General features: G+C 45.0%; 1 protein-coding gene across 1 annotated transcript in view; it reads left to right on the forward strand.

Moving 5' to 3' along the window:
- The window catches only part of EXOC6B (exocyst complex component 6B), a 1740488-nt gene that overhangs the window by 647338 nt on the left and 1080082 nt on the right, over positions 1 to 13068 (forward strand). Inside the window, exons 14-15 of the mRNA XM_086960104.1 lie at positions 7755 to 7860; positions 10162 to 10271. Coding sequence (XP_086816230.1) covers positions 7755 to 7860; positions 10162 to 10271 — 216 coding nt within the window. The remainder of the gene's footprint in view (positions 1 to 7754; positions 7861 to 10161; positions 10272 to 13068) is intronic.

The following is a 13068-nucleotide window of genomic DNA, read 5'->3' on the forward strand; positions in this document are numbered from 1 at the left end:
GGATTTCAAGTCGCTCCTGGGTTTATAAAATTCAACTTTAGCCTGTAGAATTTCAGGCCCAGTATTGTACAGAGCCTTATGAGCATGGCATAGAAATTTTAAACTGTCTCTTTTTCGCATTGGTAGGCAATGTAAAGTTGCCCAGCAAGTAGATGCTGAACTGAATCTGTCCATTTTTCACATCAGCTTGGTGGTAGTATTTTGAATTACCTGTAATATCATGAGGAGTTAATCGACCATGCCTACATACAGGGCACTGCCATAGTCCAATTTACTCGTTATAAAAGCTTAGACTATGGTTCTTCGCCAGGCTATCAGTAGCCTTCTGAAGAGTTTGAGAATGCCAAAGCATTTACCGCAAGTGGCCCTGACATGTTTTAGCATGGAAAGAGAGTCTTTAGTAATGAGATTTTTAGCGGATTTCTTGGGAATTGGACACATCTCCCAGTTACTCCTGACACATCTCCCAGTTACTCTGGACACCAAGAGGCGTCCCAAATCAGATGGCCCCCACCGAATAGCAGAATCTCTGTTTTGTCAGCGCTTAGTTTTAGAAGATGATTTTTCTAATTCAGTGTGGAACTCTGGTAAATTGCCTTGGGTTTCTTCTTGTTCCTCCCCCAGTGATATAATCAATGGGTTGTCATCTGTAAAGAACAGACCTTAAAGCCTCGTTCCCATATGATCTTTGGTACTGGAGAAACAACGTAAAGTAGGGATGGTGAAAGGAAGACTGAAACTTTATTACCTGGGGACTTGAGAGAAAACCTAACAAAGTGAGGGTATCCGGATTAAGCGTATACATGAAGCATAATTAATACTCCATTATGTGCACCTCCCTACTAAATTTAGTGTGAATTCCTGCAAAAGACACGTTACAGTAGCCACCTCACTGATAAAGACCCAAGGCAGACCAGGAACCCCTGATTTGTGGCAGAATTCCTTTCATATAGGAAACAGACGGTGGGCATGCTTGGGATATGGAGCCCTGTGGGGAGAGTGTATTTAAAGAAACACAAACAGTGTACTGTGAAGCTAAACCAGGAATACGAATCTCTGTAGACTTAGGGCCCGATTACGGGTTTGGCAGTGTGGGAAGGGGACCACCATGCCGCCGCCCCGCTCTCACACCGCCAAGGCGGTGTGCGCACCGCCCACCAGATTACCACTTAAACAGTCACTAGCTGGCAGTTCTTTGGTGGTCCCACGGTTGTGCCTATGAAATAGGCACCGCAAAGGCAGTACCTGCATGGCATGGACTGGTGCAGTCCATGCCGTGCATGCACACAGGGGGCCACACCATGTGCCCCCCTCCCCTCCCTGCAAGCATCCCATGGCCCTCAGGCAGCAGGTGCCCTGTAGGGCCCAATTTTCGTACTCTCTGCTACGATTTTCATGGAAGAGGAACGGTTGTGAAAACCATGGTGCTGAGGAAACTCATAATATGCTTGGCAGGACTGCAGTGATCCCGTCAAACATATTGCGGCCTCAATGCTGTTGCCCACCGCCAGGGATTTTGAGCCCAAGTTGTAATGGGGTGGTCGGACTGCCGGTGCGGCAGTATCCAGGCCGTGAGTTTGGCTTTCCACTAACTTCAAAACTCAGAATCAGGCCCTTTCTGTTAAAAATGCTTGAAAGCAGCCCATAGCCATTGGAGATACTCTGACATGTTGGATAATATGTCCGCATTAGCTCAAAGGTGCTTGTGTATCTGATAGAGGCATGTTAGTGATAGATACCTTACCTTAGAATATCCCCTGGCGTCAGACTGGATCCGGAAAGTTTTTCGTCAGCAGTACCCCTGCACGTCGGTAGGTGGCTTTGTGCGGCTCCGTGTCCGTCGCTGGCGTCGTATGCGCCAAGATGGCGTCACAGAGACTACTTAGGTGCCACTCATGCGCGCTAACGTCTGTTGTTTCTTTTTCCGCGCCAGCAAGCGCAGATCCGGTTAGACCATTTTCCCTTTGAGACTTTTTTTCTCTACTTCTTTTCTCTACTTGTTTTGAGTCTTTGACTCCTGGTGCCACGTAGGGTTGCCTGGGTTTAAGTCCTGCGGGGCCTGTCGCCGTAAGATGTCGGTGGCTGACCCCCATGGCGTCTGTCTCTACTGTCTGGAACGCGGCCATGACTCCTGCTCATGTTCTGAGTGTCTGCCCATGGCTCCAAAGGCTTTGCTGGAGCAGTCCCATAAGCTGCTGGAGGCCAGGCAGTCGTCTCCGTGCCGTTCGACGTCCAGGGGTCGCTCTAGTGACTGACTGAGGAGCCATAATCATCGTTCCTCTGTGTCAAAGTCTTCACCCTCTGAATCTGTTAAGAGACGGCATAAGAAAAAGTCAAAGAAGCGTGTTCACTCTCAGACGTCCCCCGTCGGTCTCCGGACACGGACAAGGGGGCCAGGGGTCCTTCCCCTGCGGCTCCGTTGAAGCCTGGGAGTCCCACGGCCTACCCGCCCTATCCGGGTCCGTTGGCAACTCAGGGCCAGGTGCAAGAGTCTCTTGCCGCCACGGACCGCCTTTTTAGGCCTAGGGCTCCTGCCGGCGTGCCTTTGGCCCCGCGGTCCCTATTTAGGGACCTTGCTTGCCACAGGCTCTGCTGTCGGCGGAGCCTGTGGCTCTGTACCCCGCGCCGCCATGGGTTCTGTTCGTCCCACCTCCGCCCTTGCCCGAGTTTCCCGGCAATTTTGCTCCGTCTTGGAACTCTAATTAGGACATGGTGCCGGATCGGCGCCGTGCTCGGTGCCTTTCCCGGCGCTGTTGGAGCATTTGTTTTCCCCTGTGCCTCCCCCGCTGCTGCTGCCTGTGCCTCGGGCGTGGAGGAGCGTGATAACTGGAAGGGGTCGGAAGACCCTCTTGCACGACATTGCGAGTCTGAACATGAGTGGTCAGAGGACTTGGAAGATGCAGATGGCATGGACCTCTCCTCTGAGCCTGGATTAATGTCTCCTCCCGCTGTCATGGAGCAGGGCACATATACTGTGGTGCTCATTAGAGCAGCTGAGGCCCTTGACCTTGATCTGCCTACTGTCACTCACAAGACAAACATCCTTACTTAAGTGCTTCAGCCGGCGGCAAGCTCTATGGAACCTCTGCTTCCCTTTAATGAGACCTTGGCAGATGTTTTGATGAGCACCCGGTCTAAGCCAGCCACAGGAGTTACTGTGGATAAGAACGTGGCAAGCCGTCATCGCTCGGCACCGGTTGACCCGGCCTTTTTGACAAAACATCTGACTCAGGACAGCCTGGTCATTCTAGGCTCCACCTCCCAAAGTGCGTTCCCTACCGCCCCACTGGATAAGGAATCGAAAAAGCTGGAGCAGTTTGGCAAGAAGTTATTTTCCTTTGCCAGCTTGGGGCTGCGGTCAGTCAACACCGCATGCCTCTTGGGCCACTACTCTCACGCTGTGTGGGACACAGTGGCACAGACTCTACCCCAGTGCCCGGAAGAGGTTCGGGCTATACTTTGCCAAGCTGTTGCAGAGGGGAAGGATGCCACGAAGTTCGCCATTTGTGTAGGCTGGACCCCGCGGATTCTTTAGGGAAAGCGATCTCCACAACAGTGACCCTGCGTCTCCATGCCTGGCTGCGGTCCACTGTATTTTCGGGGGACGTCCAGAGTTCCTGCATGGACATGCCTTTTGATGGTACTCGCCTGTTTGGCGATAAGGCAGACAGTGCCCTGGAGCGTTTCAAGGACTCTTGGGCTACGGCCAAGTGCTTGGGTCCCTCCACCACACCCCCGGCCACGTCTACCTTTCGTTTCTTTTGTGGCCCCGGAAGGGGTGCCCCTGCACGCTCGTTCAGCCAGAAGCCTGTGCAGAAGACTGGACTTCCTTTGTATCCTATTGATTAAGTATAGCCCAATGCTAGAAAGTCCCAGTAACTAATTTCAAGATTCATAAGCTGGAGGCGTGGCAACCAAGATGGCCACAAGGTATTGAAGCTCTGACGCCCCTGATTTAACAAAAACAACTTGATCCTGCTGTTCCCATCATTGGAGATGCCGCAGTGAGAACGCCTGACACTGCAGAGAAGCTGCTGAGGGTGGCGAGATCCTACACTGCCCCTCCTCCCCCCCGAGTTACCACCGAACCCTGCTGAGGTGAATGGTGGCGTGCGGAGGCCCAGGCAAACTCGAAGGCCCCACGGTGATAGAGGCCACAGGTGAGCCGGAGGTTGGAGCTACGGTGCTCTGCTGGGCCCCCTGCCTGCCTTGACTATACTAGGGGTGCGTGGGGGTGCCTCGCCGATGCTGCTACAGTAAACGGCAGAGACCATCTGCACCCGGGGCTCGGGTGAGTCAAGCAGGCTGGGTTGCGGCGTCCGCAGCCTGGCGCGAAGGATGAGCACCCGGTCTAAGCCAGCCACAGGGGTTACTGTGGATAAGGACGTAGTGGTCACAGTGGTCAGGACACTATACTGAAGCGCTGACTGCAGTAATTCTCCATCTAAAAATTCCACACTCTACTGGGTGGGAACACAGATGGTCATTCCCGGCCACAGCTTTGTTGGATGCGCTTTTTAAATCTGAACTACAGGACGCGATTAGCTAATATTTCACACTGAACACAGGCTCAGTGCCACAATATGCAACATTATGGAACACCTTTAAGGCTTATATCCCCGGTGTTTGCATATCCAAACAGGCAGGGGTCCTGCACTCAATAAATGGTAGCCTTGTCCGAGTCGAAGCTGAATTGACTCACCTGGATTATTTACTCACCACGTCATACTCTTAACAAGGGCAAGGCATCCTGACTGTATTCTCAGTGATAAATAGAGTATCTCCGACTGTCCCAGCAGTGGTGGCTCTTCTCAAACGAGAGAAGGCCTTTGATTCTCTAGAATGGCTATTTCTCTTTGCCATGCTTCGTAAGCTTGGCATTCCAGCAAACTTTATTGCTCTGACTGCTCTGTTGTACTCCTGCCAGGCTTCAAGTGAATGGTTCTCTCTCCCCCCTTCTCTGGTCTCCCGTGACACCCGTCAGGGCTGCCCTTTATCCCCCTTACTTTTTATAGTAGCAATGGATCCCTTAGTCAGGCATCTACAAGAATAGCATACGTTCCGCAACCTTCAATTCCATACAGGACCCTTGTTATCCATTTGCTCAGACGATCTTCCTGCTCTATATTAGAGACCAGGGACAAATTTGCAACGTCTCATAGATGAGATCTGTGGCTTTGGCGACACGTTCGGGCTGTAAATTAATTGGGACAAGTCAGAGCTCTGCCCAGTCATTGACTCGACGTACCCGGCTGGAGATAACCCTCCCCTTTAATGGGCTGTGGATGCTACCAAGTCCTTAGGTATCACTATACACAGAAACAAAGAACAAGTTGTTGCCATAGAGCTGCTTGCTTCGCAGATTGAGTGATGCTTTCAGTTGCTGTTATTCATGGCCGGGCGCATTGCCCTCATTAAAATGAATATCCTTCACTGATTCATAAAGCTATTTGTCAGTATACCAATCTAATTAACTAAGGCCTTCTTCGCGCAGCTCCGTGGCTTACTTATTCATCTGGCTTGGTCAGGGTGGAGGCCTTGGATAACTTGGGACACCCTTACGCTCCCCTATGTGCGAGGGGGGATTCGCGGTTCCTGATTTTCATCTCTCTTATCTGGTCGAGCAAGCCCAGTTTGCTTGTCATTGGTTCCATCCAGACGCCCGCATACCGTATACCAAAACCGAGCAAGACCTGTCCGCCTCTACTCCCCTTGGCGAAGGTGTTCCCCCTGAGCATACGACTTGACCCAAATGATATACAACCTTTGTCCACCACTTGCTGGGCTTGGCATAGACTCAGCCTGCTACTGGGCTCGAACTCTCTAACCTCTCATTACCGCAGAATCTGTTTCTACCGCTCATTTTCTAGAAAGTGGTTCAGTTCACCCTTAAGCTACAATTGCACACCATTGGCTTCCTATCCCTGACTCCCATGCGATAACCATGGCGGACCGAGATGTCCTACATGGATAAATTCATAGTGACCAGACTGCTCTGTGCTCTCCGATCAGCCACTTCTTTCTTTCCTCTCCCTCATGAAGAGTTCACACCTATTACGCTGCTTATAGCAGACTAGGATGGTGCCCATTTCATCACCAAGTTATATCGGGCAGGTATGGCGCTCAAACAAGTGCAGAACAGGGGGGTGCGACGTCGCTGGGAGGAGGACCGGGGCCACCCACTGACCAACAAAGAATGGACCTGTAGCCACAAACAAATAAAGAGGGTATCCCACAATCACAGACATAAATTAATTCATTTCAAGTTTATACATCAGGTCTACATCACACCATTACAGCTGGCTAAATAGATCCTACCAAATCATCAAACTGCCCTAAATGTCAAGCCTCTGATGCTGATTTTGCACACATGACTTGGACATGCCCACCCATAACTGTATATTGGACTGAAGTGTTTAAAGGGCTCTCTGACATAACTTCCATACCGCTCTCCCCCTCCCCTAAATTAACTTTACTGGGAATAGTCAGTGGTATAAAAATCATCTACCGTAGGTTCCTAGCTATAGTATTATTATAATCAAAAAGAGAAATTGCATTACCTGGGGAACTAGACAATGCCCCAAGAAGGAAGCATGGCTTCCCAGCATGACTTACTTTGATATGCAGATTGACATATACGCCTCACTTCAACCCCCCCAGCTCGCGAGCCAAAGACATCTGATATATATATCACCACTATATACGCCCGACACACCAGGTTTGACCTGCACTATCACCTCCACACCTGCCTGGTCTGGATGGGCCTACATCCATAAGCTCTCCACAGCTGCCATCAGAATCTGCCCAATAGGTACCTCCATTGCACCTTATGCGTTCCCAGCTTCCTGTATGTCATCTGTCCTCTTAACATCCCCCTTAGAAGCAGTTTTGTCGTGTTTCTTTTGCGACCCTCATCTCTGTGTACGCAGAGCGCGCATGTCGATTCCCCCCTTTGTCACCCTTTTCCTCTTCCTTATTTTCTATCCTTCCTCCTATCCAAGTGTTGACCCATGTCAAGTTCTCAATTTTTTATTTGTAAAATTATATTAATATTCTCTGTCTGTATGTTTGTGAAATCAAAAAATAAAATCATTAAGAATTCTTTATTTAAATAGATTCATAAGCTAAGTAAGATGCCACCCACCCCCATTTCTTATTACCACGAGTACGTAATCCTCTCCATGATGGCTTCTCGAAATGCCTTCTGTGCAGGGACCACCTATCATTTTTCTCTAGTCATTTAAACATGTTGAGAATACTGAAGCCAAATTGTGATGGCTCCCTCTTTTGTTCTGCAGAACTTTGAATAACTTTCTATAAAGAATAAAGGAAACAATGTGCATGTTAAATTGGTCCTTAGGTGGATACAGTCTGTGAGCAGCAAAAATAATCCAAGCCCTCCTGCGAGTATTTCTACATCCAGCTCACAAGCCCTGCTTTCTGTGTATAGACTTAAACCTGTAAGTATGGTGACAGGGTGACGAATGTAGCAACTGTCTTCCCTATTTATGACCCAAAACCTTGAAATGCACACCTTCTAGAAAACAGGCAGATTAGGAAACATGACAAATGCAGGATAGTTTTGAATGCCTTCGTTTTTACCCAACACCCGTGCTTGGAGTCACTTGGTGTGATGACCAGCACCTATGGCCGGATAACTCGAAAAGTTCATGTGATAATAATTCTCCACTCCATTTTATTCAGGCTTGGCGGATTGTAATATTTGTTACAGTTAAATTGTATTTCTCTTTCAGAAACATACTGGATTCGGATAACTACAGCCCTATTCCAGTGGCAGACGAAGATACCTATAAGAAGATTGTAGGGCAGTTCCCGTTCCAGGACACAGAATTGGAGAAGGTGCAGATGTGTAGAAGTATACTCTTGCTAGTTTTCCCCAAAGGCCAGTTAGGGGGTTACAGTCATATTTAAAGAGATGTAATAGTACAGTTGGCATTATAATGATATATGGCAAAGTTAGTGGATTAAAGAATTTGTATCGTTAATTGAGATCACCCAGCCTTTGATACTTGTGGCATCAAACGTGGTTCATACAAAAATATCATACCAGTTTAAAACAATGAAATAGTCTTATGGAAGCCTGTACAGGATGAGCGTAGTGGACTCATTTCCCATTGTACAAGACCCATGCATGTTGCTTTGCTATCCGTTATGGTGCCACAGCATGAACAATCAGTTCTTTGTTGGTTCAAGCAGAAGGGGGTTGGTCTTTTAGAATGACTGTGTTTATCCTCCTGGGAGTACTTATGCCAGGAATAATCTATGTGTGGAGAGGCTTTTACAGAAATAATTGCTGTCACAACTAGGAGACCCTTTAATTAAATTCATGTTACGCTTGATACTTCAATATATATCTTAATATTCCGCTGTAGTTGAAAACATAATTAATATTACACTCCAATAAAACCAACTTATCAAAAAGAAATCAATGTTAGATATTCATGTCATTCAAAACAGACTGATTATCAACCTAAAAAAGAGTTCTCCAACCCACTTATATTGAGGCCTACAGCTAAGAATAATCTAATCATCACTCACCCAGCCATTCCAAATCTTGTCAAATTTAGTAGGGCATCCTCTCCCCTTATAAATCACCTTTTCCTGCACGTAGCAAAAATTGATTTTTCTTTCCCAGTCTCCCACCACTGGTATCACTGAGCAGTCCAATTTGAATGCTCTTTGGGCAAGTGTACTTCTGAATACCTTCAGGTAAATATGCAAGTATCAGTTCCATCCACCATTACCACTGGTATCACTGAGCAGTCCAATTTGCATGCTGTTTGGGCAAGTGTACTTCTGAATACCTTCAGGTAAATATGCAAGTATCAGTTCCATCCACCATTACCACTGGTATCACTGAGCAGTCCAATTTGCATGCTGTTTGGGCAAGTGTACTTCTGAATACCTTCAGGTAAATATGCAAGTATCAGTTCCATCCACCATTACCACTGGTATCACTGAGCAGTCCAATTTGCATGCTGTTTGGGCAAGTGTACTTCTGAATACCTTCAGGTAAATATGCAAGTATCAGTTCCATCCACCATTACATCTTATCTTGGTTACACAGGGGCCCCCATTCATCTGAAGGCCACTGAATGTGTGTGTGATATGGGAAGGAAACAGTGGAAGCATACAAACTCTCTGTAGCAAAACCCTGAGTCTGGGCGACCATGTCGTTCACCATTCAGTTGGAAATATACTTCACTGCATTTCCAAGAGTAGTTACAAATGCATCTTTTTGTGCTCATCAAGGCAAGTGGAAGATGCTAGCAGTAAGGGACATATTACAATATGAGGATTAGTAATCTGTCTTCAAGACCTTGAGCAGACTTAAAAGCTTATCCTTAGTGACTGGGGGATCACCCTAATTATGAGATGTTATCTCTTTTGAAACTACTTAAGACAGCCAAAATGACGGCCACTCTCCACGCTGAATTTTGGTCTCGCGTACTCAGCTGACCAACTCCTCTTGTCGACACGCTTGCGGTATTTATAATATCCCATACCTAGATTTAAGATAGTCAATCAATCAGGAGTTGATAAGCGTGCTACTCATTCATGAGGGTCGTAATGCACTGAGGGGAGGGGGGGATATTAGATACTGGACATAAGTTGTCTATTTTAATACTGCCAACCCCTACTTGGATGTAATGTTAATCGTTTCTGAATGTAGTTTGCCATCTTTGGAAATTCCCACAGGTGAGGAATCTGAGGTACATAGTGTCCACCTGAAAAAGTATTATAAACAAAAAAGTATTACAAAACTTGAATTATTTATTCGTCTCTACCTTGTGTGATGCACCCTACATTTACTAATAAGTGTTATTCACACTTACAATAGAAGTTCAAAGGAGAAATATTTGGAAAGGAGAAATATTTGGAAAGAACTGCTGATTAACGAAAGGCTGTAGATAAAAAGACAAAAGCTGCTTGTTTTCGTTTTTAATTTACATATTCGTGTTCACAATAACTATGTAGTTGGAGCTTTTCAGGGTAAGCGTCCTGTCTGGTACTCCAATGTTTGTGCCCTGTTACTAGCATAATGATTCATGGCTTGCAGTCTTGCATGTTTCTTTTCAAGGGGTTACAATGATTCTCTTTTTTTTTACACTATTTCTGTATGTTATGTTTTTTTTACAGCTGCCCTTTCCGAAAAAGTTTCCCTTTTCCGAGTTTGTGCCTAAAGTTTACAGTCAAATTAAAGAATTTATTTATGCCTGCCTCAAATTTTCTGAAGATCTTCATCTGAGGTAAAACTCATTCACCTGTTTTCCCACATTGTTATTTCTGGTTCTATTTGTTTGTTCCAGCTCCACGTATTATCTGTTTTCGGCATTATTGGGATTTAGACCATTGTTTTTCATTAATGATAGTGTAATTTGGAATTATGGCTATTTTGGTGATTGCTAGTGAATATCATAGAAGTTTTTACTGTTAAAGGCTTCTTAATTTGAAGATACATTGGTAGACTGCTTTTTAGAAATTGCAATTATATTTTTTTTCTTCCTAGATCACGTAATCCCAAATCTCCTCTTTGAATCAGCAGTGCTCAAGATTGGTCATTGTATAGATTACATTTAGTGGTGTGGTCAAGGCGTTCTTTGCCGCAACTATTTTTGCTCATGTTATTTCAGAAACTAGACTGTTCTGACCTTTGTTATTTATATATTATGTGAATTATGTATTTGTTATTTTATGAATGAACATGTCTGGCGTTTTCCCATTCTTCAGTATAGTTGATCACAACATGCTATTGCAAAGACCACATTACATATGTGTCCTCATTTTAGGAGGTGTGGCTGTAGCTCACAACAAGAGTTCTTGGCGCTGCTTTCCTCATAAGACGTTCAACTAAGTTCTTTGTCTCCATTTGTCTTCCTTTGATCTGGAATCACCCATTTAAGTAGTGCTATTGGAAATGTTATCTGGCTGCAAGAAATGTCCTTCCACAATCCTAACTTAGCTCACAATAATTATGCTACATAAAAAATTGATTTGTAATCAGCCTGAGTTGTTTAGAGAAATGTATTTATTAAATGTCAAAGGTTGGGTTTGTGCACGATGATCCCTTCATAGATTGCAAATTAGAATTTACAAGAATTAGATTATCCCTGAGATCCAGGCAGGATTCACATAGAACTAATCTATTTGTGACAATGTTCACACACAGTGGGTAATTTGTGGCATAAATATTGTAATCTGCAACATGGCAATCTATATGTTGCCTTTGCCAATCTTTCATATGTGACAGATTTTTATGGGTCCCCAAGAAACTATATGGGAAATAATATTACGTTTGAGAATTCCTTTGAGTATAGTGTACCATCTGAATGTTTCAGACTGTTTACATAGATATTTTCTAGTTATTTCTTTTTTTTATTGGTCCTCATTTATGCGATCTTGTTGGGAAAGCAACAGGGTCACCTCTCACTAAACGCCCTCGGAGTTGAGGTGGAAACCATGCTTTCGTACCAACAGTTACCATTTTAAATTAGTTAATATATCGCTGTTCCAGCCCCTGTAAAAAAACTCATAAGGTTCATGATTTCGTTGGTTGAAATCATTGGACATCCCTTCCAATCCTACTGTCTACATGTGTCCCATAGGTCCTAGTGCTTTTTACGCTTGCCTTCCCCTCTAACTCTGTCCAAATTCCTGAATTTATCTACTGATCGAAACCAATCATCTACCTTAGTGGAGGAGGGAAGAATCCAATGTATACAAATCTACGTCTAGCAATTAGCATAAGTGTAAACAAAAGGTATTTCTGGTTCTTTATTAAAACAGTGTTGAGATCATCGATATACAATATGCCAAAAATAACATTAAAGGTTCTTACCTTAATAGTCCTGTTTAAGCTTTCATCAATATTCTTACCAATTTCACTCCAAAATATATCTAGGTGCTGACATGAGTGAAACATGTGGATATTATTTGCTTCCCTCTCGCCACATTTTGGACATTTCTGGATTACCTGGGTGTTCATTTTTGATAACTTTTCGGGGGTCCAATACGATCTGTGCAAAGTAGCCATGATTTTTCCTAAGAGGTGTAGAAATTATAATATGCCATAAAAAAGTGCAGGATACTTGCCATGCCTGTTGCAAGTCTTGAGCGGTAAAAATCTTCTTCCATTTAAGATCTGGAGTATCATTATCGGCTTCCTTCTTCTCCACCAAGTGCCAATACCACTTTGATACTTCTTTCTTCCCTGGGTTTTTAGGAAGTTCGCCATTTAGGATCCCAACATAGTCTGGCCAAGTCACTTGGTCTTTAGCCCAGCTAACCAGCTGGTAAAATTTGAACCTAGATTTTTCGTTCTTCGTCTTCTCCACTAACTCGTCCCAGGATTTTAGATCGCCATATTCCAGCAACTCTCCCCACTTGAGGATTCCAGCTCTTTTCAGTGGAAGTGCTAATGAGTCATTCAGACATTCAGGAGTTCCTGGAGAATTCCATATCGGTGCTTGGTGACTATAGTATGGATACAGCCATAGTTTCCTTATGTCTGGCCATAATTTAAATGCTGATCTTGGCACCTTTAATCTAATTTTTTTTAAACTTTTGATGGCCGAACTTATATATGTTATGTTATATTATGTTAAATTTTTATTTATACAGCGCACGTATGCCCATGGGCTTCTTGGCGCTACTAGAACTTTTGGAAACCATAACACAACACAGAATGCCAGAGAGAGAAAGCCAGTCTACGGGTATGCCTGTCTAAATAGCAGGGTCTTAAAGGCATGTCTGAATGTAAGCAGATTGTCACTGTGTCTCAGAGAAGAAGGCAAGGAGTTCCATAAGGATGCAGCCAAGTACTGGAAAGAGCTTCCCCCTTGGCGTTTCCTCTTGACTGAGGGGATAGCCAGCAGATTTTTGTGTGCAGATCTGAGGTTACGTGACGGATTGTGTTTACACAGCATGTTGGTGATGAATTTCGGGCCTTTCCCTTGTAAAGCCTTAAATACAATGCAGCCCGTTTTAAAAATGGCCCTTTGATCTATAGATAGCCAATGGAGTTCGGCCATTCCAGATCTGATAGAG

The sequence above is a fragment of the Lissotriton vulgaris genome, chromosome 3_1 (assembly GCF_964263255.1).
Source record: "Lissotriton vulgaris chromosome 3_1, aLisVul1.2, whole genome shotgun sequence".
Taxonomy (NCBI): Eukaryota; Metazoa; Chordata; class Amphibia; order Caudata; family Salamandridae; genus Lissotriton; species Lissotriton vulgaris.